This window comes from Apostichopus japonicus, chromosome 8 (assembly GCF_037975245.1).
Source record: "Apostichopus japonicus isolate 1M-3 chromosome 8, ASM3797524v1, whole genome shotgun sequence".
In the NCBI taxonomy this organism is placed as follows: Eukaryota; Metazoa; Echinodermata; class Holothuroidea; order Aspidochirotida; family Stichopodidae; genus Apostichopus; species Apostichopus japonicus.
In genome coordinates, this window is record NC_092568.1 from 15,977,537 (window position 1) to 16,003,049 (window position 25,513).

Below are 25,513 nucleotides of genomic sequence, written 5' to 3' on the forward strand. Positions count from 1 at the left end.
ATCGGCGATAAATCATGTTTTTCGACAGATAAACATGGTTTATCGCCGATAAACATGGTTTATCGACAAAATCCATGTTTATCGGCGATAAACCATGTTTATCGACCGATAAGCATAGTTTATCGGCGATAAATCATGTTTTTATATTTGGCGACCGGAACTACTTCCAAAACTCTACATATTATGTTAGTATATATATGATAAATCTTTAGTTCCGAAGCCGCATGTGGGCGAGCCGTACGCAAACTTCGTATGGGCCCGGCCCTTTCCATAATTAGGAACAACGAAATATGGCCCCTGTTACCGATGTGAAACTGTTCATGGTGTGCACCGGGTTGTATCTCCTGATAAATTCTGCGTTGGCGCCTTTGCCGAATAGAGAGGAGAGAGTATCAAATTCCCAACCCTCTGTTGACAATTTCATACACAGACTTTCCAGCTAATAGGCCATCAGCTGAAGCTCAAAATGTGGCTGTAAAATCAGTTTCGCTCCAGCAACACCGGGTCTAGACTTTTAATGCATTTTTGGGTAGTTTAATGCATCACAAACATTATATCAAAAGTTTTCCAAAAAATTTCCTGCAGTATTTTTGTAAGAAACCCTTGAAATTGGGTATGTTATGTAGACATTACGTGCTACGATGCTATGTATTAGGAACACATGTGCTAACGTTAGATTTGGTACAGTGGTGTATACATACCACTCTTTTCTTATATGTTAAATTACGACTGATATATTTTTTTGGTATAATAGTTGGGTCAGGGTTACAAGAATGGTGGAAGAGGATTCTGGTCTAAGGGTCAGTGAGGGTTGTTTTCAGGCATTACAAGTTGTGCCCCCCCCCCTCCATTTTCGCCAAAATGGTAAAAAATCACATTTTCAACTTTGAAATATGAAATACAATTTTTGCACATTATAACTTAAGGGTTTTAATTATAAAAATGTACCACTTTTAATAAACTCAGATATAATGCTTTGTAATAAATCAAATATTTTTAGATTTTCCCCCTATGTTAGGAATGCATTTCGTCTGTGCATGTATGCATAAATATACACATATAATGAAAAGTTCCTCTCCATAATTGTTACACTCCCCATCCAAACTGTTTTACAAATGCGACCCCCTCCCCCTCTACTTTACATGTAGCTAAATCCCTAGTTACAATGAGATGTACCAATGCCCCAAGACCAGTGAGCTATTTCTTTTGTATAAATCAATATATAAGTTGGCACACTAAGACGTCATGGCATATCGTAGATGTGAAATAAAGTTATAGTCGGTATATATCCGTTACCTTAGTACTCTTTCTACAGTCTTCTGCAAAACTAGGTACTTTCTCCTTGTTACTGAAACGACATGTTTATAATTCGTATTCCTGCAAAAAGAGTTTCCAAGGGAGTTAACGTATAAAAGAAAAGATCGACAAGGTTTCGAATGGTATTTTGAATAATAATAGTTCTATATTCTACAAATAATATGAATAATAAAGGTGAATGGTACAAATAAGTGAATAACGAAGACAGTTAACTTAAGCCCCAGATAGAAAGAAATAATGTATCTATTAAGACTGGGTCGATACACTCAATGGTGTAGTAGAGCTGGGCCTTTGCGATGATTCAAGATACAGGTTCTTCATCAAAAGGCGCGGCGCGGAATTAATAAGTGATTAAAAAGTTCATTCAAGGACAGTTGTACTAGTCTTAACAGTATCCACTTCAATTCACTGCATGGAAGTCAGATATGGTATGGGAAAAGGGAAAGTCTATTCCGTAGTAGAGGTGAAGATAATTAGATGAAATAAAAGTCACTAAAGACTTGAATATCCTTCAGTCAAAACTTGAACAGATGCACAGAACATATTAACAATATGAATAAAACAGGTAACGAAATGTTACCGCAAACAATAAAGAACCGTGATATTGGAACAGGGTCAGGGGCGATGGTTCCCCAACAACAGTATATAAACCTTGGACTGGTTTCAGGACGCGGTATTTGCATCATCGTCATCAGTAAATGTAGTTGTGAATATGCAAGAGGTAAAGCATGCCCATAACACCCTCCTCCCCCCTCCCCTCCCCTCTAAAAAAAAAGTGTGATTTGAAGAAAATGTGGATATTTATCAAAGGTGTCTGGTAGGTAGGGTAATCTACGTAAAACTACTAATAGCTAAAATGAATATATGAATAAGATCATGTTTTCTGGTTCCTCTAAACTCTGGGGAACAAAATAATGACAACATGACTTTGAAAAAGTTAACCCTCTTCACAAACTTCAAACTTGATTAAAATTTCAGACTAAGATATCAAGATTTAACACCATCACAGTTCATCCTCCAAATCATCTTCCCCTGCATCAACAATCTCAACATCTTCTTGGAAGTTGCTGCAATTTCTATATTTACATAGGTCTGTACACGGTAGTTGTGCATTCATTCAGGAACATCTTCCTTTAAGACATTTGCCGACTCTACAGCTACTGCTGACACACTGAAGCAAAACATCTGGGTCAGGTGGCTTCGTCATCCAAGTGATTATAAGGTCATCATTTTCAAGTTTCCATCCATGTCCCTCTGGTGAGAGTGCATCAATCCTTTGCTGCAATGCCCTACTGTGAATAGCAGCCTGGTTGGTGCAGCGCTTAACATGCTGGATCAGAGCATCTGTTGTTGGTGGTAAACTCTGCTCTGAGGAGGAGATGAACAGAACACCTTGTACCATGAAATTTGATATTTTTGAGTCTCACATTTTATGATGGGGTACCAATATAATTACAATTCAGCTAGAAATATGTTGCAAATTACTTTAATAATTTCAATGGAAAGATTAACCTGATATTGCATCTCAAAGCGTTTAGAGAATTTTTTAATTTTCCTTGGGGGAGGACCCCCATATTCCAAAAGTCCTAGATCCACCCCTGAACACTCAATGAACCACGCATTGGAGAGAGAGTACTTTACCTTTCAAGATCTGTATGTCTTCCTTGTCAAGAATTGTATCTAGTTTCTTCAACATAGAGAGTGGTACCTCACTTCAATGGCAACACGGTCTTTTCCTCTAATATTCATAAAATCTGGGCTCATCTTTTTTCCGCTCTGCTGCTTGTCGAAGCAATACCTCAATAAAATGAAATAAAAAAAGCAAATTGTTTTGCATTTTCTGTTGATCAAAATGTAAGTTTGAACAAATAAGAACTAAGACAATTTTATTTATATACCATGTGATCTGCTCATCTTCTATGGACAAACAAAGACACATTCAAATTTTGCAAACCAGTGTCATGCAAAAAAGAATTAAAACAGGCTTTTTTTTGACAAAGTACATTATCTCTTAATGTTATGGTTTAAATTATACAATGGTAGATTATATCTGTTACTAATAATAAAGGAGACAGATACTTGTTCATTTTGGTAAAGCTAGACAGGCTGACCATAAGACCTTGCAAACCTAACCTTATTGCACCTTTGTTACACTTATTTTTCTAACTAATATAATATCTCTATCATTCAAATAAAGGGCCACAGTAAGAAAACTATGAAGCCTGTATTCAACACTTAGGCTAGTGCCCAGATGGAGAATTTGAAACAAATTTCCGTTCCTACCACCATATAACAAAACAAATCAGATGACCATGCCACTAATTATATTATGTTCAGGTCCAACACTGTGCCCTTTGACTTGGATTATATACCTTAAGAGCTACTGATCTTGCATTATGCAACTTCTCTTAACACTTCAACTATGCCACAGAAGTACAAGTAGAGTCGTGTAGTATGCTTAGGCTTACCTCCATCGAAAGTCTCTGCCTGCAGCTTGTCCCGTTTGCAACGCCTAGTAATGTATTGTTTCTTTTCCCACATATAATAAATTGAACAGGCAATACACCAGAGCTTCTGCTTGGTTTCCTCGATCTTTTCCGTCAATTCTTCGTTTAAAATCATATGGGGTCTCCTCTGGAACTGTCCGTTTTCTTGCAGCAATGTGCTTGCTATCAATGAACCCGCCTGTAACACTTATCGTGGAACCCCATCATACTATGCTGTTGAACACACGCTTGATCGTAGCTAGTAGGCCATGGAGTAATCAGTAGTACGGCGATATCACTGTCTCCGCCGCTGAGATTAAGCCAATCTTTTGCGCAGGAAGTAACTTTAGTCCATCGTTTATTCGTCAGTGCCTTGAATGCTTCAAATTTTACAGATTCAATGTGCACTGAGCACTGTAGATTTCCGTGTGTCGGAGACTGACTAGCGCCCGTGGGAGCCGCCATGTTCGTTGTTTCCTACAAAGATTGCACACAGAACTCATGGCTCATTGGACAATTCATATCACATGGTACAGATATCTCACTGGCGCATAACTTTTGAACGTAAAACGGCAAGTTTCTTAACATACGCAATAAAAAATATAGTTCGATCTTTCGAGCGGAATTGCAAAAAAACTGCAGGAAAGTACATGGAGAACTTTTGGATCATTAATCTTAATTAATGTATGTATTCAATGCTGTAGAGAAATTTTAGACCCGCAGTTGCTGGAACGAAACAAGCGAATTTCGACCTTCAGCTGATGGCCTATAACTGCGGAATTTGTGTACTGTAATGTAAATAAAATCTTATATAGCGCACTATACGCGCGATGCATCTGTGCGCTTTACAAACAATCTAGAAAATACAATGCCAAAACAGGTTTGACTTTGCTTAGCCATTGGACTATTGTAAGCCTTTATATTATGCAGTTAGGCTATTTCCATAGAGTTATAAACGAGTTCCTATTATGCTCAATGGCTGTTTCCTATGACTTTAACGGTCTTCCATATACACGGGCGGCGATTTGTTTCAAATATTGGGGGGGGGGGGGGAATTGGCTTGGGTGCCGGCGGGTAGCATCTTTCATCCCCAAAATTGTTCGCACGCTTCATGGTATTTTGTATATATACATATATACTGCCTAATTAATTACTTATTTAAATTATTAATAATGGCGTATGAGGAAATGCACCATTTTGTGGTATGACTCCCAGGACGGCAAGTCGAGAAACTCACATGCAGTCGCAGTGGATAGCTTCCTTCGCCTATAGTATGTCCGGGGACATTTTGGGACATCGTTCCTATAGGCCTATATCTGAGGCCCTGGGGTCATTCCTTGACCGACTTGGTGCAATATAATGTGCCCATTTTGAAGTAAATTTATTCACAGATTGTTAGTTGTAATGGGGTCGAACAAATGAGGGGTATTCCAACTTGAAACATAGCGCAAAATGGGTGTGGGGTTTCCAGTTCGCCGCATCATTTGTCAACTTGCACTGGGTTATAATGTTCATGTCAATTGGAATCACTTATAAAAGAAATAATCCACCAAAAATTAAGACCGCATGAACTTTATTGCAGATTTCCTGAGTGACGAATTTGTAATTTTCTCCCGATATCACGCAACTAGATGGCTGCTATCCAGCCTGGCAAGTGCCATCTCCAGCGATCTGGCAGGTATTGAAATCTGAAATTTTCTTGATACGCTGCGCGCCAACCAATGGTGACGCTCCGCTTAGATAGTACTTACGGCCGGAATACTTGAATCGATTACGTCCCTCCCACGTTTCAAATCGGATTGACGCCCCTGATATGCATTAATGCTTACGCTATACGCTTGGTACAAAACAACATCACTGCTTGATAGTCAAGTTATTAAGCGCTTTGCGATAACTGGTTGCGTTTTAGAACTAAAATTACACGCAGCTGTGATGACAAGCTCAAATCTAATTGTCATTCAGAGTAGATTACTCCAAGGTACCTGTACTTCCAATGTGGTAGCCTAGGCACATGTATGGAATGCCAATATGGCCAAAAGTGACGATGATACTGTATGATGTGGGACAAAGATACATTGAACAGTAGGCTACATGATACCCTAAAGTGGAGGCTATATGATACCCTAAACAGGAGGCTATGATATCCTGAACAGGAGGCTATGATATCCTTAACAGGAGGCTTTGATATCCAAATATGTGAAGTTTCTACAACCATAGGAGGCAATGTTAATATTACAACTCTAAACCAGAGTTACTATCACTTCTTAAATAAAGTGACGATTCTACTCCTGTGGGAGGCGATGTAGATACCGTCACAAGCAGGAGTCACTACTACTCTAAACAGGTGGCGATATCACTTTGTACAGTAGGAAGGTTGCTTATGGTCCTTTTGGCATTCAATACACCTCCTGTACATCTAGGCTTAGAACAAGTGTGGCTTTATATATTTGTTCTGCAAGAAATCCCTGGAGAGTTCATAATCTGATTTGATATAAATGGAATGCAACAAAACTATATAGACTTGCTCTTCCAAACAACATTGATTAGAAGGTTAAACTGCAACTACATACTTTCTAATTTGCAATAATATTTTATTATTTACATAGGACAAGGACAAAAATTCATACAGTAATTAGTATTTATAAGCTGAAAATCCAAGTTTGACAACTTTCTTCCCACATATCAATGAATGTATGTAAGGAATACATAAATCTGCCTGTGGTCACATGGGCATGAAATGTTGAAGATATCTAACTGGAATTCTATTGTGAATTGAATAATTGATGGGTTGAAATTAATTTTGATATGCTGTAGACTGCTAAAACAAAACGTGCTATTAGTCCATGTTGTATTTGCATATCACTTTAAATTTATGAGAACTAACCCTCTGACTCATCTAGGGCTCATCTAGGACTCATCTAGGGCAATAAAAGTGTTGGCCTACTTTAGTCTTTACAGACAGACCATTTGGTCACTTTTGTGTCCTTTTGTATCCTCACAGAGGTGTTAAAGACTGGTAACATTTTACTAAATATACACACCTGAAAGCAAACAGGCTTTGTGATTCCTTGCTAAATTTTGTATGAGACCATTAATGAAGTACATACACAATTTTACTTTTTTTTACAAGATTTTTAGACTTTAACCTCTGTAAACCTCAAATGACCTTTGAGCACAAATAGCAGTGTTATTGTATTCCACAGTGTGGAACCACATATGGAGTATCTAGAGTTTACCCAAACTTAACATTTTCAGTTGTTCAGCATAGATTGCAACAGTTGATCTCCGTTGGCCTGAAAGGACCTTTGACCTCCACAGAGTAGATAAGAATGATTGTACTCCATGTTGACCATCCTACATGCATAGCACATCCAATCTTTACTTTAGAAGTTATTGTGCTAGTATATTTTCAGACTTAAGTTAACCTTTTCTTGACCTTGAATGAGCCTTGACCACAACAAAAACAATTGCACTCAATAAGGTGGGATCCATGTAACGGGTATGGCATTCATCCAAGGTTTGTCATGAAAGCTTTCAGAGTTGGAACTCTGTAGGCCTTAAATGACCATACAGTTTACCTCCACAGAAAGCAATAGGATTCTTGTATCTTATATAGTGGACCCTCATACATAAGTATAAAGTGCATCCAAGGTTCATTTTTTGAGATATCATGTGTACAAGGTTTCAGATTTCGACATTTGCTGACTCAAAATTATCTTTCACCACTTGCCAACTTCAAAAAGACTCTAGTTAAATTACAAAATTGAATATACCTGTCAAAATGAAGTTCATCCAAGCTTTATTTTTGCAGAAATTGTGTATACAAGGTTTTCATACTAACTGACTACTGTTGATTTCAAGTGACCATCGACCGCCACCAACATTTTGATAGGGTTCTTTACTTACCAACTGGATCTACATACCAAGAACGAACAGTATCCAAGTACTAGAGTTTGACCTCTGTTGATATAAAAGCTCATTTGAGGTCACCAGAGGCTAATGTCTGAAATGCTTGTAAACATGATAACTCCACAAGTAAAGCTGTGATGAACTTCACATTTAGTATCTCGTTCCACAATAGTGAGTAGAAAAACACATTAGTTTCTGGATGTTCAGCTTCTCTAGAAATGCTCATTGGCAAATTGATTTACACAATCGCACCAAAGAGATATTCTTGCCAGCGGGCCACCAAGCAATCTGCCCTTTCTCACCAGATTTCCGTACAGCATTTGAATTGCTTGTTTACTTGGGGTAGGAATCGAACCTACCTACTTTCAAGAATATCTGTTGTAGTGCACAACCTGAAATAATTATTTAATTTTGTTTTTATTGTATATTTACAATTGAGTGGTAAGTTGAGAATTTTTACCAATCAAATATAAATTTTGACACCAGTAGTATGTCTGTTTAATAATGTGACAAACCTTTTATTGTATCATATAAAGCTATTATTTGGTATTTGTTTCCAAATACCAATTATTAATTTCCTTCAACTTTAAAAGAAATGATCTGATTTTTGTTTTCTTCTCCATGAAGGTGCTACTGTACTTTAGAATCAAACCATTAGTGGTGTAAACCTTTGCTGAGAGCTTCTTTTTTTTTGCTGGGGTAGCAAATGGGTCAATGTAGTGAGAATGTAAAAAGTTATGTGGTGCAGGACTGCATGATAAAACACACAATAAAAGAAACAAATTTGTTACTTCAGCATTAGTTGTTGATAGTCACATCTGGTCTAAGCGCTTTGGAGAGTTTTAAATTTGCAGTACTTCATCATGTTAATATACACAGCCCGTTTACTTCACTTTAAATGAAGAAAGTTCTTCACAACATGTCATCCCAAAATATTTTCCTCAAGTGAGAAGACAATCACTCAACTGTATGCATTTTTCATATGTGTAGTTCCTCAGAAATGTAATGATCTCAAACTATTTAGTTTTGTGCCTACACAATGTAAAAGTTGAACAGAATTTGACTACAAAATTTCTACTGTGTCAAGTTCTTTCATACCCCGAATTTGACACATTCATCAATAAGCTTACTGTAAGTAAACATCCATTGACTCTGGATACTGTTTTCTGTGCTCTGAACCTAGTCTAAGTTTAGGTCCAAGAGAGTAGTGATATCATGTTGAGGTAATTTTGGTTATTTGTAGGGAGTTAGATTTCCAAATGCCAAAAATATGTGCAAAACTGTGGGTAGGGTGTTAAAAGTTAAAAAAAAACACAATTTGATCACCACATACCTGAAATGGATTCAAACTTATGAAATATGTAACTCTGCCAAAAGTATTGGTTGCCTGATGTATCCCCTACACCCTACTAATACTAATAATAGCCTATGCCTAGGTTCGTGTTGTATCCAAGGCTGTGGATAGTGGAAGTCAAATTACAAGCGTGTAACTGTACGCTAGGAACAATATGTTTGCTATAACCTTGAACTAGGCTTACAAACCTCATACATCGAATCCGTCATTACTTCAGCCCAATGTTATCATAACTGAAACCTAAGTTAGGACTTAAGTTAGCAAAGGGCCTAATTATGTCTAAATTTATCCAGCGTTAGGTACAGTTTACGCATGTATACTACTACTACTAAACCGGACTGAACCTGGCCGACAGAGCTAGCAAACAGCAAATTATACTCTAAAGTAGGTATAATGCGGTCACCTGGCAGTAACGTGACAAACCGTGTGAATGATGAAGGCAAAGTGCAGCCCGGTTACTACTAATACTATACTAGTCACTACTAGTACTACAATACAATTGTCAGTAGCCTAACTTAGACTGGTAACGATACTGTTCGATTGCAAAACATACTCAGTTTTCTACTCAAGAAATTTTGCTCTCTGTCACTTTGCCAGTTTAATCCCAAAATCTATGTAAAGTGCTCTGAAAAGAAAGCCCTGGAACTTTCAGGAAAGGCAGCCAACCGATGTATACCGTCGCGCAATTGACCGGGTTACAAGTACGATAAAGTTACGATTACGATAAACTATGTTGATGACGTAATTAGAATTATGGACAGAAAGGTCGAGAAACATCTAGCAGATCGACAGAAGTCATTTGACCAATCAGAGCTAAGTATGTTGTAAGCCGCAAAATTTACATCAAGAACAGTAGAACTTTCGCGAATCGAATAAACTCAAAACGTTTAGAACGTTCCAGTAACGTCGTTCTGTGTTTCATTTTAACTTAAAAAGCGAGAGATAGGGAGAGGAGAATCATTCGCAAACTGCAACAAGAGACGATAGAACGGCTGTACGTGATATTCGAGTTGAACATTAGACAATATCATTTCAAATTTTATTCAGAAACGTGTAAGCAAAGTCACAAAATGCCAGGAAAAAGGACATCACCTGCAATCGGCATTGATTTGGGGACAACATACTCATGTGTAGGAGTGTTTCAACATGGAAAAGTCGAGATAATCGCAAATGACCAAGGAAACAGGACAACTCCAAGTTACGTTGCGTTTACAGACACAGAGAGGCTGATCGGGGATGCTGCCAAAAACCAAGTCGCCATGTAAGTACACAACTAATATCAAATCTTTGTTCGTTTTTCTTTTCTTTTTTTCTATTCCATCGTTCTTCGTTGCCCTCGCATGATTTGAAAGTAAATACAAGAAAGGGTGCTCTTAGCATTAGAAAAAACTGATTGAAATTGGCTACCAGTATTGCATATATATATATATATATATATTTATATATATATGAAAATCGTAATGAGTTGGAAAATCAAGAACAGTGAAAAAACTTTCAGCCTCCACCGGGATTCGAACCATGGGCCTCCCGCTCTGTACGCGGACACCCTAACCACTAGGCTATGGACGCTGATTGTATGTCCAGAGGTTCGAAACCGGTAAGGAAGATCGTAATTCCACTGTAGGCGTTTGTCACCTATATCGAACAATACTAGTTCTGTTTTTGGTGACATATTTTGCCTTACTCTAGAGATCAAACATGATGCTATCCAACTCGAAAATCATTTGTGATTCCTAAAGCCGGATCTCGAAAGAGATACTTTGAACAGAGTTCAAAGTATCTCTTTCGAGATAGGTGACAAACGCCTACAGTGGAATTACGATCTTCCTTACCGGTTTCGAACCTCTGGACATACAATCAGCGTCTATAGCCTAGTGGTTAGGGTGTCCGCGTACAGAGCGGGAGGCCCGTGGTTCGAATCCCGGTGGAGGCTGAAAGTTTTTTCACTGTTCTTGATTTTCCAACTCATTACGATTTTCATTTATATATATTCATTTGCCTTTGTCGTTTACCTCCATTGCATATATTTATATATATATGTATATATATATATATATGCTTATAGTCATCTGTATGCAGTGGCGTAGGAAGGTACTTTTGAGTGGGGGGGGGGCTGAAGACTGATGGCCGGCCTGTATGGGGGAGGGGTCTAAGGGGAGGGGGTGACCCCCTCCCCTTTGGATTTTTTTTTGCATTTCCAGGTGGCCTCAAATGCAATTTGGTGCAATATAGCACACTTCAACCCACCCACTCCATTTTGTAAATAATTTTGCATTTTCACCTGGCCTTAGATGCAATTTGGTGCTCCTAATGAGATTTTTTTCTCATTTGGAAATGAAAAAGGGGTTTTCTGACTTGCGAAGCGGGGGGGGGGGGGGGCGGAATGATACTTCCGCCCCTCCATATTTGTCACTGGGGGGGCTGGCGCCCCCCAGCCCCCCGGTTCCTACGCCCTTGTCTGTATGTTCAAACGAGCATGTGTACAGTGTGCCGCATGAGCTCCTTAACAAAAAAATTTCAGCAAGTTTGTAGCGTGGTACAATTATCTAACTAAACCCATCTTCACCTCCTGTAAATACTTTCGAGTGTCTAAAACGTCAGGACATTTCTTTTCAAACCTTTTGAAAAATACATTTTAAAGCGAATTCAATACAGTTGCAAATAATGAAGGCATCAATGTTACAAAGATAAATTAAGTAGCCAGGGGAGAATTAGAGATGTCAGTTTGATATGATTGACATATTGATATAACAATGAGATTATAATAATAATAATAATAATCAGCAGCAGCTATTTTGTTTTTACCACAAATGATTACTTAGCTTTATTTCTTCAAATGCCACCGCCTTTATGCACTCAGTCATACTTAAAGAATAAATATTAGCAAAATATTAGTGGAGTTGAGTCATTATGTACTGTAGCTGTTGTTTCATATATAATTAAAACCCTCATCGTTCATCGTGTGGGTCTTTACCAGGTGGGATGGGAGGGGGAACATTTTCACGTAGTGGGAACACCTGCCTGGAATGCGTATATTAACACAAAGGAGACGATGATGTCATTTTATCCAGGCTGATGCCAATAAGGAGTATGGTATCCAAGACTTGGTCTTTTCAAGCTGATAATGTTTGAAAATTAAACTAGAATTTCATTCCTTACTTGACAGGAACCCAACAAATACCATCTTTGATGCCAAACGTCTGATTGGTCGATCGTTTAGTGATACAGCAGTTCAGTCTGATATGAAGAACTGGCCCTTTAAGGTCATTAACAAAGCAGGGAAACCAGTCCTACAGGCGGAACACATGAATGAGGTGAAGACATTCAACCCGGAAGAGATTAGCTCGATGGTTCTTACAAAGATGAAAGAAACGGCTGAATCATACTTGGGTCAAAAGGTCACCGATGCCGTAGTCACCGTACCTGCCTACTTCAACGATTCACAGCGACAAGCCACGAAAGACGCAGGGGTCATCGCTGGACTTAACGTTTTGAGAATAATTAACGAGCCGACGGCCGCAGCTCTCGCCTATGGGCTCGATAAGAAACTTAAAGGTGAACAACACGTCCTCATCTTTGATCTCGGAGGAGGGACATTTGACGTCTCTGTCCTCTGTATCGACGACGGAATGTTTGAAGTCAAGTCAACAGCGGGAGACACACATCTCGGAGGAGAAGACTTCGACAATATTCTTGTCGATCATTTCTCGGCGGAATTCAAACGTAAACACAAGAAAGACATCACCGGTAATGCTCGGTCTCTGCGTCGACTGAGAACTGCCTCGGAGAGAGCCAAGAGAACATTGTCAAGCAGTGCGCAGGCTAACGTGGAGATCGATTCGCTGTTTGAAGGAGTAGACTTCTATACTTCAATTACCCGAGCTCGTTTCGAAGATCTTTGTTCTGACCAATTCAGAAAATGCCTAGAACCAGTAGAGAAAGCAATACTCGACGCTAAAATTAGTAAGAGTGCCATCGATACAATTGTCCTCGTCGGAGGTTCTACTCGAATCCCTAAAATACAGAAAATTTTGACGGATTTCTTCAACGGTAAAGACTTGAACAAGTCCATCAACCCAGATGAGGCTGTAGCTTATGGAGCGGCTGTACAGGCGGCAATCTTGTCTGGAGATCAAAGTGAAGAGGTAAAAGACATTTTGCTAGTTGACGTAGCTCCCCTGTCTCTGGGTCTTGAAACAGCGGGGGGTGTCATGACAACACTTATTGAAAGGAACAGCCGCATCCCTTGTAAGAAGGAACAGACATTTTCAACGTTCTCTGATAACCAAACAGGGGTATCGATTCAGGTATTCGAGGGTGAAAGAGCATTGACGAAGGACAACAACCGCCTTGGTCAATTTGAACTTTCGGGAATCCTTCCAGCCCCACGAGGCGTTCCTAAGATAGAAGTGACCTATGACATCGACGCTAATGGAATTTTGAATGTTTCTGCTAAGGACTCGAGTACTGGTAAATCCAACACAATCACCATCACGAACGACAAAGGCAGATTGTCAAAGGAAGAGATTGATCGCATGGTGGCGGAAGCGGAACAATACAAGGCGGAAGACGACGCACAAAGGGAACGCATCACTGCGCGCAATCAACTGGAGAACTACGCATACAGTGTAAAAAACGCAGTTCAAGATGCTCCAGAGGGAAAATTGAGTCAAGAAGATCGAGAAACCGTCATGAAGCTAGTCAATGAAACGACAACGTGGCTGGACAGCAATCTCCTTGCAGAAAAGGATGAATGTACCTACAAATTCGAGGAACTGCAGAAGACAGTCGCGCCTATTATGACGAAGATTCATCAAAATGGAGGAAGCGCAAGCGACGGAGAAGCCGGTCCTTCCAGCTGTGGGTCTCAATCTAACCAGGGGCCAAGCCAAAGTCATGGGCCAACAGTCGAAGAGGTGTATTAATAAGTAAATTGGATTAACGAAGTAAATGGAATTGATATTATCCATTAATATGCTATAATTAAAAAAATTGTAACCTTATTTTCAAGCTACAAGAACTTAATTTACTATAAGCTACAAAAGAAAGAAGTCTTCGCTGAGTCATTCCGTTTAGTTGCCTAAACAGAGATCTTGAATTTTTGAAAATAACTTGATGTTTCAAGATCTCAGAGAAACCGTACCTGGGCATCTGGGGTCACAACCACCATTTTTATCCTGGGTCGGGGGGGGGGGGTGGTAGCAATTAATGCCGTCCAGGGGAGGGGTGCTCCCTCTCCTTTAGACAATTTGGTCAAGTGTAGGGTGCTGAAATGCAACTTAACTATACATAGTGTTTTAATATTTTGCAAATTTTGAATAAATGTTGAACACTTTTCGACCGCACATATTATATATTTATGTATACAGTACACTAGGATTCTTTGTTATATTCCGTCTATGCTAATGAAAGCGGGGGCTGAGCGCATCTGAATTTATTTGTGGGGGTGGGGGGATGGGATGGCGTTAGCCGGGAAGACAGAACCATAAATAGTAACGCCCTGTATTCGGTATAATGATTGATATTGTGCTACAATGTAGTGTATTTGCAGTAGTAGACGGTGCAACAAGTCACTATCATCAGGATCGGAAACGGAGTGATCTGATATATTTGCTTTGCTTTCATTATGTTCCATGAAACAGACATTTCAGATTGATGCAAGTCATCAATGTCAGTTTGGATTTCATGATATATGGTATTCCTTTAAGTAAGTTAAGCACCTTAAAATGCTCCTTTAAAGCCTGTTTTGTCAGTATTTCATTTGATGCGAATTTTAGTTTTAAACACATTAGTTTTCTTACAATTATCTTCTGTATGTATAGATACCTCTTCATTAAAACTAGTTATTGAGCTTCATGTAGAGAACAGGGTCCCCGGACGAAGACTTTACACAAGATGATAGCTTTGTAATCAATTGTAATACATGCATGGATAAACATGTGAACTGTTAGCACATATACTTTACAGACAGGAAAATATATAATTTAAAGTATGTATATGAATGTATGTATAATTGAACGATGTTCCATGAAGAAAAGTTAGGCTATCGGTTGTGTGTGTAAATAAATATGAAAAAACAAATTTTATCTGCTTCTGCCTCTTAATTACTTTATTGAAGACTTCTTCAAAATCCTCTCATTTACACATCCTGCTAGGCAAATAATTCGACCAATGCAGGGATTGTATATGCATCCAAGCTTTTACGGTAAAAAATAGCCAAATGTTTTTGGATCGAATAATATTTTATCATAAAAGCGTCATCCAGACAGAACCCTCACCTAACGAGTACAGTGTATTAAATAGTGCATACCATACAATAACATACATCTTGTAAATACAGAGGTCACGTGAATAGGTGGCAGAGTAGTTTGGGCTGCGTATATGCAAAGGTCAAAGGGAATCTGAACTTGCAACTTTTAATGTGAAATTGAAAACATGTTCTCCTAGAATGTCTGTTATACTTTGCGAACGCGTTGGTCCATGACATTACACCTGTATGCTTCAAGTCGTTGGCGTCAATCCAGGGGGGGGGGGAACGGGGGGACACGTCCCCTCCCCACATTTCGATGGGTGGGGGACACACTATCAAATGCCCCCCCCCCCACAAACACACACATTTGGAAAAAGAGTAGTGTCGTGGCGGTTAGGGCTTACACATCTCAGGATTCATATCATCGAATATCACTCAATGTTGCTGAAATGGAGAATTCCACCCAGATCTCATGAGTTACCCTGAGCTCTCCGACAATCTTAAGCTTAGTAAGCTTAGCCTGCCTTCCTTTCGAGGCCAGTTCCAGTCGTCGTCGGTTGAAGGGTATATAGACAAATATTCAAGTTGATGAATCCAGCGGTACGGGCTATGTTTGGTGAAGTCGAAGCTCTCTTGAGGTTGCTCCTCGTCTCCTCCGCCAGTTCGACGGAAGCAGAGAGATCTCATAGTGCTTTGAGGCCTTTGAAGACATGGCTACGGAGCACCATGACTCAACAGAGGCTGAACCATGTGATGGTGTGCCATTTTTCGCGCGCTACGCGTGCATTCCACATGTTAATGTGCATATCATATAGGCATGCATCGGTTTTTACATCGCATGCAAATAACATACAATCATTTATCCCGTCATATTACCCTTCCTTATTGTTTATAATTATTGGGGAAGTCGTTACAATATTAGTGGCAATAATAATATAAGGAAAAATATTTGGTTGGGCTGGGGTGGGGTGGGGGCTAATAAGTTTGTGAAATGAGTCCCAGTGGGTACAAATGTATCGAAAAAAAGTTCGGAACAAAAGTGCAGTCGCGAAAGATTGGGTGTCTGTATGACTGACACTGACCGTATCGTTTCCAAGTAGCGCGAGGGTGGGGCGGCGGTACAAAGCAGAAGTCGGAATTTTCTGGCTTCAAAACCCATCCAGTTGGATTTTCTGCCACTACACCCCCCCCTCCCCCGACCCCAATCAGCAGACCTTAGCTACGTCCCTGGGTACACTGTGGTTACATAGTACGCTCCGACCAGAATTTACCCGATAACCAGATGCAGATCTACCTAGCAACCAAGGTAAAAGAAATAATCATGTCTGTACATCTCTTGTGTATGAGTGTATTATATATACAATCCACATCGATATGGGTTCACTGGGTTTCCATTTGGCCTGTTTCCTACAAGATTTCTAACCGCGTCACAATTTGTTACTATATCACCCACGGGCGTACAAGCCTAATTTAATTTGGGGAGCTGTAACGACTTGCCCGAAAAATATAACCCAATTTTTCGCGCGTTCCGCGCGCCCTCGACATCTTAATGTGCATATCATATCAAGGCATTCATCGATTATTGCATCACATGCAAATAACCGATAAATGCCTATTTGATATGCACATGAAGACGTTGAACGCGCGCGGGGCGCGCAAAAAATTTTGATTATGTTTTCCGTGTTATTACCCTTCCATATTGGTTTTTATTATTGGGGAAGTCGTTACAATAATATTGATAATAATAATATCAGTTTAACCATTGAAAAACACATTGCAAATTTTTCTTCTTTCAGTAGGTGCCCGAAAAATTCTCAGCATATTGCCCGAATTTTCACCAAAAGTTTTGGTTTTGGGGCTGCAGCCCCCCCCCCCCCCCGCCTCCTACGCCTATGATATCACCAAAAATGTCGCAGACTTTCACCGAAAGTAGTTATTACTTTTTTCGAAATGAATAAGCTATAGACGGACCGCATCCGTAATGAAATTTGGTTTGCCGATAAAAAAGGTAAATAGGGCTGTAGCAACGTACTACCCGAGTACATCGACACACAGCAAAATATCACGCGATTGAACAAGTACCTCCGGAGCCCACCCGTCCAACAGACTCTTAATTTGGTTGCTGAACGCACAAGTGTTGATGACATTATGTTGAAGGATGCTCTTGACTGGCTGAACGAACTTGACAAACTTTAAAGGCAAAGTGGCAAATAAAAAACAAAGTTTCAGAAAATTGCCACTGACCATGATCAAGCATCTCCAAGTCCAGCAACTTTAAAACCATTCCGACACGGTTTTTGTTTTGTTTAGGCGAGAAGTAATTACATCTGCTGTAAGTCAGTACTCTGCAGCCATATTGGAAAGTTGCTTGAAATGAGACAGTCGGATTGGTCCAACACAACAGTCAGAGCACTTGGTCTCTACGAGAATCAAATTAAAGTCAGTATGTCCAACTGCATTGAAGTCTGTGCTGGATGACATGTCTGCATGACAAACTGGTCAGATACACACTTTACTGTCGGATGGGAACGTTTTGTTAAGTTGTGGGGATGGGGGGGGGGGGGGTAGAGATGTGGTTGTTACAGGACTGTCTGCAAAACCTTACACACTTGCCTCTACCTTTAAACTATAGTGCTTAATCAAATTCGACCAAAAACGAACAGAGAAAGCGCAAACAAATTTCTTGTTTACTCAAAATGATATTTTTGGAACTATCTAACATATTAGCTGTATTCAGCGGGGTAAATAGGCTGTATCGGTCGACCGGGACCCGGGCCTGATGAGGGCTCCATGACAAGTACCGAACATGATCGTTGTTTCCATGCAATTATTACTGTACATCTGGGGTAGATGGGTAAATATCTTGTAATAATAAAAGGAATTAGGCACTGAGTACTTCAGTTGTTGCTATATAGTCATTATGGGTCATTACTATACTATAATACGTATAACAGTGCTTCGTATAAGGTCAAGTTCATATAGTGTAATATTGTAGAGTTTGTCGATAGGTACGACTTTTGTACATTACTAAATTATATGATAAATCGTATTTTAGTTAAACAAAAAGTACCCTAGTTTTGACTTTCAGAAACGTCTCACGAACCCCTGGGATGGACTCACGCAGCCCCTGGGGGTTCATACAACCCAGTTAGGGAACCCCTGCTATATACGGAGACTCCATTATAAAGGACCAGAAAGGGTAAAGGCTGGACAACTTTACAATTTTTATAAGTTGGTGGATTAATTATCCAACCCTTTATAATGCACCAAAAATCCTCATCTGAGGAATCCTCACAGTTATTATTCGTTTTATCGTTCAAGCCATGAAAATGTATATCCGCACTTAAAGTTGCCAAATTCACGTTTTAAACTTTCAGTACTCATGTGTTCAAGAAAATAAACTTCAAACTGAATATCTATTTCTTCTAAGACTTATTGAATACTGACTTTTATATCTGAAGTAAGTTCATTTCCCAATTAAGTAGAGTAAAGTGAGGTTTACCCATTATAAAGAGTTGCAGCTAGTGCCATCCATGTAAATAGGCCGGGGTCACGCCCACTTTAACAGGAAGGCAAACTCCCCAATATTTAAGGAACACCTCGGTATTCCCGATAAAGGACGGAACCATTCATCTCTGTTGACCCCAAATTTCAAGCAAACCTGCAACAGCGATTGACACTGGTTGCCACCTTATTTCCGTTTGGTCGCCATTTGTTACATGCAGAACATGTAGAGAAGAATGGATGGTTAATCATACTGGATTATCCTGATTGATTTGAAGCCAAGATTTACCGTATCTGTTATACAGAAGAAAAAATATCTTTTACGGATGTGTAGGCTACTGGTAAGCTTATAGTCACTTCCAGTCCAAAGTCAAGTCTCTTGTGCCAAATTGTTATGCAAAGCGCCGCGCCTACACTGGCATGCATATACCCGCATACACTTTCATCATTGAGTGTATATACGCACGCGCTGTACATATAACGCGATAGCGAAATTTACACATTGAGCACAGAGATACCAGTGTTAATGCGTCTCGGCGCTTTACAACATCATTGAAAACAACTCGGAAAAAGTAACGGACACTCTGGGCCAAACATGTTGACCAGCCTGCCAAGGCAGTATGCGAAGGCCTTACAGCATGGTTCCCTGATATAACTGTATGCGAACGCGTTGTATAGTATAAACCATGCGTATAGAGGCGCACGCGTGTGCTGACTTCATGTTTGTGAGTGTAAGAAGGATAGGAGTCATGAAGTATGGCTTTGGCGCTATAAAAAATCCACAAACATTTTGTACAGCGTCAATGCACTATAAAAGATATCTAGGCAGGCGCGCGTTCTCGTATCTTTGCGCAACGTGGATTCTCCAATCACAAACTATGCATTTATGGTACGTTGATCTCAGATTGGTTGACGTTATATCTGTGACGTCACACGCGAAAGTTTAACAGATTTCTTGCCAACCACACATACACGGATTCATATGTTGGCTCGTTCATCATTAATACACATCGTATACAATTATCTATCAATACCAGCTTACAAATATCGAAGTTAAATGTTTCGCATTTTCTTCTTCGGAGCAGCTTGTGTGCTCTGTTTAGTTACACGTACTATCATTAATGTGCCTTTACACGTTAATATGGAAAGTGTTGGGATTTGTGCTGACGTAAATCCATCTGAAATCGCCACCAGTCTCAACCAGGTAAGGAGCAGTTTAAATCTTAATCTGCAATTTATACCATTCTTCTTACAGAAAGACCTGTTTTTTACTTCTTCCGTAACAAAAATCAACCAGTCTAGACGGCATTGGATGGCGAATGTGAACGATTTATTTTTGTTTGTCAGATGATCATTTAACAGAATTCTCTTTCTGAAACCTATATTTCATCAAGGTTTGGCTTACAGTTTGCCGAGACTCAATCAATCGATATGGCAGTTAAACTAAGATGAAACCTAACACAGATGCTTAATTGTATTATAGGCCTAATCTTTATGAATAGGTTACACATTATACACATTTTATTTTTCATTTAATGGTAACTTATTTGAATTTGAACGAGTACGTGTTACTCATTTTAAGGGGCACGAGCTGCACTCATGCTTTTCACCCCATTGGATCGCTCTTTTTTTTCCCTACCTTAGACCTTGGACCTCATTGACGTGAGATGTTACCCTGACCTTGAACGGAACTCTACAGTTCCTCGATCTACCAATTCCTCATTTGACGACGCATCTCTTCCGATGTGCCCTCTGCGACCACTAAAGGTAGGCCTCTTCTTGCCCAACTTCGGTTATTTCCGTTTCTGTTTATCATAAGAAAATAAATAAAAATAATGTGGAATTGCTTTCTTGTATCGTGTTCAGTCGGATGTTTTGTATATTACAGCTATAACCCCCACTTTTTCCCCCCTTTACCAATGAATGCTTGACAGAACTGAGCTTTGAAATCTCTCCAATTGACACCCCCCCCCCCCCTGCGTGATTAATAGGGGAAGGTGGAGAAGAAGAAAGGGTAGAGAAGGAACGGGCAATGCACTATAGAGGGGTATTGTTGGGCAATGTGGAAATCACACAATAACATCGAAGCAATCTTGAAAACGTTCAAATGAATATTTTTCTCATAATATCATCATTCTAAAGTTAAGGTTGTTTATTATTAGATGTGTTTTATAACACCAGATATTAGTTGATTTTACAATTCATGAAGTAATTTAATGACAAGAAGGGAACTATAAATTAAATCTCCTTAGCAACATCTAAACTATATGATTTCATCATTAGAAGACGCTTACAAAATGTCCAAATTACAAAAACTCCCAACCGTTTACAAGTTTATGTAAAATTTAAGAAAAGCAGTTGGTACATTATGTACTACAAACAAGTCCGTAAATAATATGCGAAATTTCTAAACTGACATATAACACCTATATGTACCGATTGTTAATTGCAGCTGTAGAAATCAAATGAATTTTCATACGGTTGAAATATTTATTCATTGGCCAGTTAAGTCATTTATATTCTTTGTCTGTAAATATTCCGGAGAGATTGCAGAAATTAAATATATTTGAAATAAACTTAAATAAACTTTAATAAAAAAAGCTTTTAATAAACTTTAATATTTAATGCAACTGCACAAACAAAAAGACGAAAACTATGGATATCAAATTGTAGGTACTGATTGGAAAGATAGGGGCAAAACACTGCAAAACTAATACATTATAAATATGTATGAACCTAACGCAAGTATATAATGTACTTACACTTATACTAAGATGTTTCGTTTATCCAATTTAGAGGGTTTTCTTTTTAATATCTGTATATATCGAAGCATAATCTTAATTTGTTACAGCAGATACGGTAATAGGGGTTTCGTTTCCATGCTATCATCAGTTCGAACAAAGTAAAGCCTACTTGGTATTTATCTTCATCTTTTTTTCCCATTCTTTCTTTTACAGATGATGGTTCATGACACAACTAACAACTTACGAAATAAGGTAATTTTCTTTTTACATTTCACGGTTTGCCAGTGTAAGTCCTTTAGTATGGAGTCATGGAGTTTCCACGTCTATGTAGCTCCATTCAAAGACCATAGTAAACTTCTGATTTGGAACTCTGCCTTCTATACCAATAAGAAAAAAACAATGGTATCGTGTTTGTGTTACCCTGGTATCTTGGTGTACTCTCTACAAAACACTGTTCTTGAGAGTTAGTCCCTCTTTCATCCACCCCCTCCCCATTAGAGAAAAACAATTATTATGTCATTAACATTAAAATTAGGAATAATGATAAATTTTTACATTTCGCAGATATGCTTCAGATATGCTAAGACCAACCTGACGAATACCGAAGATGAATATTCAGAGATTCAGGGTGATCACGTGACTACTGGAGCAAACACTGAACACCTCTTATCATCCCTCGTGTACTGCATGATTGACCAATACCACAAAGTTAACCACCGAGTCCAGCGAATAACTAGGGAAGCATTCGTGACTATACATTCATGGACAAAGTACATCTTTCACATCCTTTCGTCAGCGGTGGACGAGTTGCTAGTCTTTCAAAGAGAATTCATCTCCTTCGTTTATCAAGTCTTCTTCGGTATGCTTAGTTACTTCGAGCAGATTCCAATTGAGAACTCAATGGATTATCAATGGAATATGACTTGCCCAATTACTACCAAGAATGATCGACTAAAGGACGCCCTCTCTGATCTTCAAATGACCTCCTTCCTGTTTGTACTAACTTGTGGTAAGTCTTCTTGGTTTGGTTATTAGAGGCTACTGTTACATTGAATTACGTAACACTTTGATCATCCTTACTACTTATTATTATGATTTTGTGTTTTCTTTTCATTTCAGATATAATATTCAGGATCATGATATTCTTATATCTGAGACGACTCTCGAACAGAAATCATTTCCAACCATGGATTCGTCAGGATACTGTGACTGACATTGCTGATCCAAGTGAACACCTTCCCGCCCTGTATGATAATGGTAAGAATTATTCTTATAACTGAGTCTCCTAAAGATTTATATGTACCCTCACTTTGTAATTTAGTCAGTTGTTAAGCTGATTTTCAAGGGAGAACTCTTACCTTAGCATTAATTGTTTAGGGACGAACCAAATAGTCACAGGTTGAATTTCTTTACATTTTCTAGTTACTGTTAGTACAGTTAATCTGTCGATGCAAAATCAGATTGTACAAAAATTTTTAACATTTTGTAACATTTAATTTGTTTTTACTCCCTTTAGCTGATGGCGGCATTCATGAGGACAAGAACCGGATATCTAGAACTGTGCAGCTATTGCCATGGGGATCTGCCTCGTTTGACACTCGTGCACTTGAAGAAAACATCGGTCATAAGATCCGGCAGAGGTAAATCCATGCAATGATGAATAATAGTGACAAACAAAGTGAACACAATATCTGACATTTGAAAGCAACTCATTATCATTACATTTTCTTGCAAAGAATAAATTAAAGACGACTTACTAATATTCTTCTCTATCCTCCCTATATGTGAACCTTAATCATAGTTCCGCTGTGATAATTTTGGGAGGAACCAAAAAGTTGTATATATAAAGATAAAAGGATGGGTTTTAACCCCCCCCCCCTCCCTTTATGGAGCTCGCGCTCATGAAATTTGGAACTGGACTTAAATTAAACTATGTGGAGAAATTTGTTTGTAGCTTTTCAACGAATATAAAATGTTTCTTATCTATTGTTTCGTAGACGTTTCCTACAACCGACACGTTATTCACCAACAATAACAATTGACCATGGTGCCAGGAGTATCAAAGATGTATTTCGTCATGAGTCTTCGTTATCTGTCTACACCACCTCCATCGTCACAACCTCCAGTCTGCTATCTTCGTCAACTGTTACTACCTCCAGTCGGTCATCTTCACCCATAGTCAGCAGTTTCAGTCGGTTGCCCCCAGTTCTGTGTCATTCTTCATTCTTCACTGACACGCCAGACGTTATCTGCGGCTTGAATAATAGAAAGAGATCTGCACACAACCGACCAGACGAGATCACTTCCTCTACAACTGCTTCCAACCATGAATCGACCATTGGTGATACGAGCACGAGATACTGCGTCCCATACAGAAACGAAGCACGCCCTCCGATATTACCATTGGTTACTGATACCACCTCAAGATTGTCGCTTTCCTCCAGTGGCTCGACTTCCAGCCTGCTTTCATTATCAATTATTAGTCAAGAGGACTACACAGCACCATCTGTTGATGATGTCATGGAATTTGACAGCCTTTACTCAGAGACTGAAGCAAACGAAGATCCATTTGAAGATGACTCCTACCATCTCGAGCTACTGTTTCCATCATCCGATGATAGCCTCTACTCTACGATCCAAGAGAACGACATTCCACGCAATAATGGAGCATACGCCATTGACTTACCATCGGAGTTTGATAACTTCTGCACTGTATCGCCTCCCTCCAGTGACTCGAGTTCCAGCCTGGTATCTCCCTCCAGTTCTTCATCGCTTTTAACCCAAGAGGACTACGTGGATCCATTTGCTGATGATATCTTTGCATCTGACAGGTCTAACACCCAGTCACAGGCAGACGAAAGCAGTCCATTTGACTTTGAGGCATCCTGGAACTCAGACACCGATGAAGATGAAGTGTCCCATTACGGTAATCCTTACCACCTCGAATTACCATTCGCCAACTCTTTTGATAGCGCTGAATTCTTGACGCAGATGTACGAAATTCCACACAGCCATGAGCCTCGCAGACTGGATTTACCATTCGGTTTTGAGAACATCTCAACCATCTCCAGCCTGAGCAGTTCATCCAGTGACATCACCTCCAGCCTGGCTTCCTCTTCCTCTAATTCATCGATCAGTAGTGAAGATGACGTCATCGATGACGTCAATAATGATGACATTCTGATGAGCTCTGGCGGGTCTACCTACCAGCCAACTGAGTACTCCTCTTTTGAGTATTCTAGCGGCTTAACGACTGATGAAGACGAAGATCCATTTAACGACGACTCATACCACCTGGAGTTACTGTTTCCATCCTGCGATGGTAGCCTTGACTCTGCAGTGATACAGGCTAATGACGTTCCAAACAGAAATAGAGCCTGCACCCTTGAGTTACCACTGGCAACTGACTACATCATCCGTCCTCACCGACATAACCATATCGTTGAAACCGCCAACCGCAGTAACGATCTTCGCACCGAGATAACCGAACAACTCACCGGCACTGGAAGTCTTCCAACCCGTCTCCTGTACCAGGAGTTACTGTTTTCATACTGCGATGGTAGCCTTGACTCTACAGTGATACAGGCTAATGACGTTCCAAGCAGAAATAGAGCCTGCACCCTTGAGTTACCACTGGCAACTGACTACATCATCCGTCCTCACCGACATAACCATATCGTTGAAACCGCCAACCGCAGTAACGATCTTCGCACCGAGATAACCGAACAACTCACCGGCACGGGAAGTCTTCCAAACGGTCTCCTGTACCCGAATCTCGAAGAAACCCTTTTTTTCCTCACTCTGACTTTATTCCAAAAACGTTTTTACAATTGAATTTTCTGCTGTCAATTCATAAAAGCCTCTAAAATAATTTGTTCACTCAAAATATGAAAATATATTTATTATTGTTGCTGATGACTCGTACTAAATTAAAATTAAAAAATCCAAA

At 39.5% G+C, this 25,513-nt stretch overlaps 2 protein-coding genes and 1 long non-coding RNA gene across 4 annotated transcripts; 2 read left to right on the top strand and 1 right to left on the bottom strand.

Annotated features, from left to right (window-relative positions):
• Positions 1-556: 556 nt before the first annotated feature.
• LOC139970727 (uncharacterized) lies at positions 557-4,542 on the bottom strand. Its single transcript, XR_011794200.1, has 3 exons — positions 3,786-4,542; positions 2,959-3,115; positions 557-2,685 (listed from the first exon to the last, which is right to left on the bottom strand). It is a non-coding gene; the product is annotated as an uncharacterized lncRNA (long non-coding RNA).
• Positions 4,543-10,028: 5,486 nt separating this feature from the next.
• Positions 10,029-15,147, top strand: LOC139970719 (heat shock 70 kDa protein IV-like). The gene is made up of 2 exons (XM_071976661.1): positions 10,029-10,327; positions 12,233-15,147. The coding sequence occupies exons 1-2, from the start codon at positions 10,137-10,139 to the stop codon at positions 13,989-13,991; spliced, it is 1,950 nt and encodes a 649-aa protein (XP_071832762.1). The 5' UTR covers positions 10,029-10,136; the 3' UTR covers positions 13,992-15,147.
• Positions 15,148-18,928: 3,781 nt separating this feature from the next.
• LOC139970714 (uncharacterized) lies at positions 18,929-25,513 on the top strand. 2 transcript variants are annotated; one of them, XM_071976644.1, is made up of 8 exons: positions 18,929-19,161; positions 19,906-20,024; positions 20,465-20,587; positions 21,778-21,816; positions 22,129-22,573; positions 22,684-22,821; positions 23,081-23,204; positions 23,562-25,513. In XM_071976644.1, the coding sequence occupies exons 2-8, from the start codon at positions 19,962-19,964 to the stop codon at positions 25,396-25,398; spliced, it is 2,769 nt and encodes a 922-aa protein (XP_071832745.1). In that variant the 5' UTR covers positions 18,929-19,161; positions 19,906-19,961; the 3' UTR covers positions 25,399-25,513. The 2 variants fall into 2 exon arrangements, with proteins under 2 accessions (XP_071832745.1, XP_071832744.1); XM_071976643.1 differs by having other exon boundaries at positions 18,929-20,024.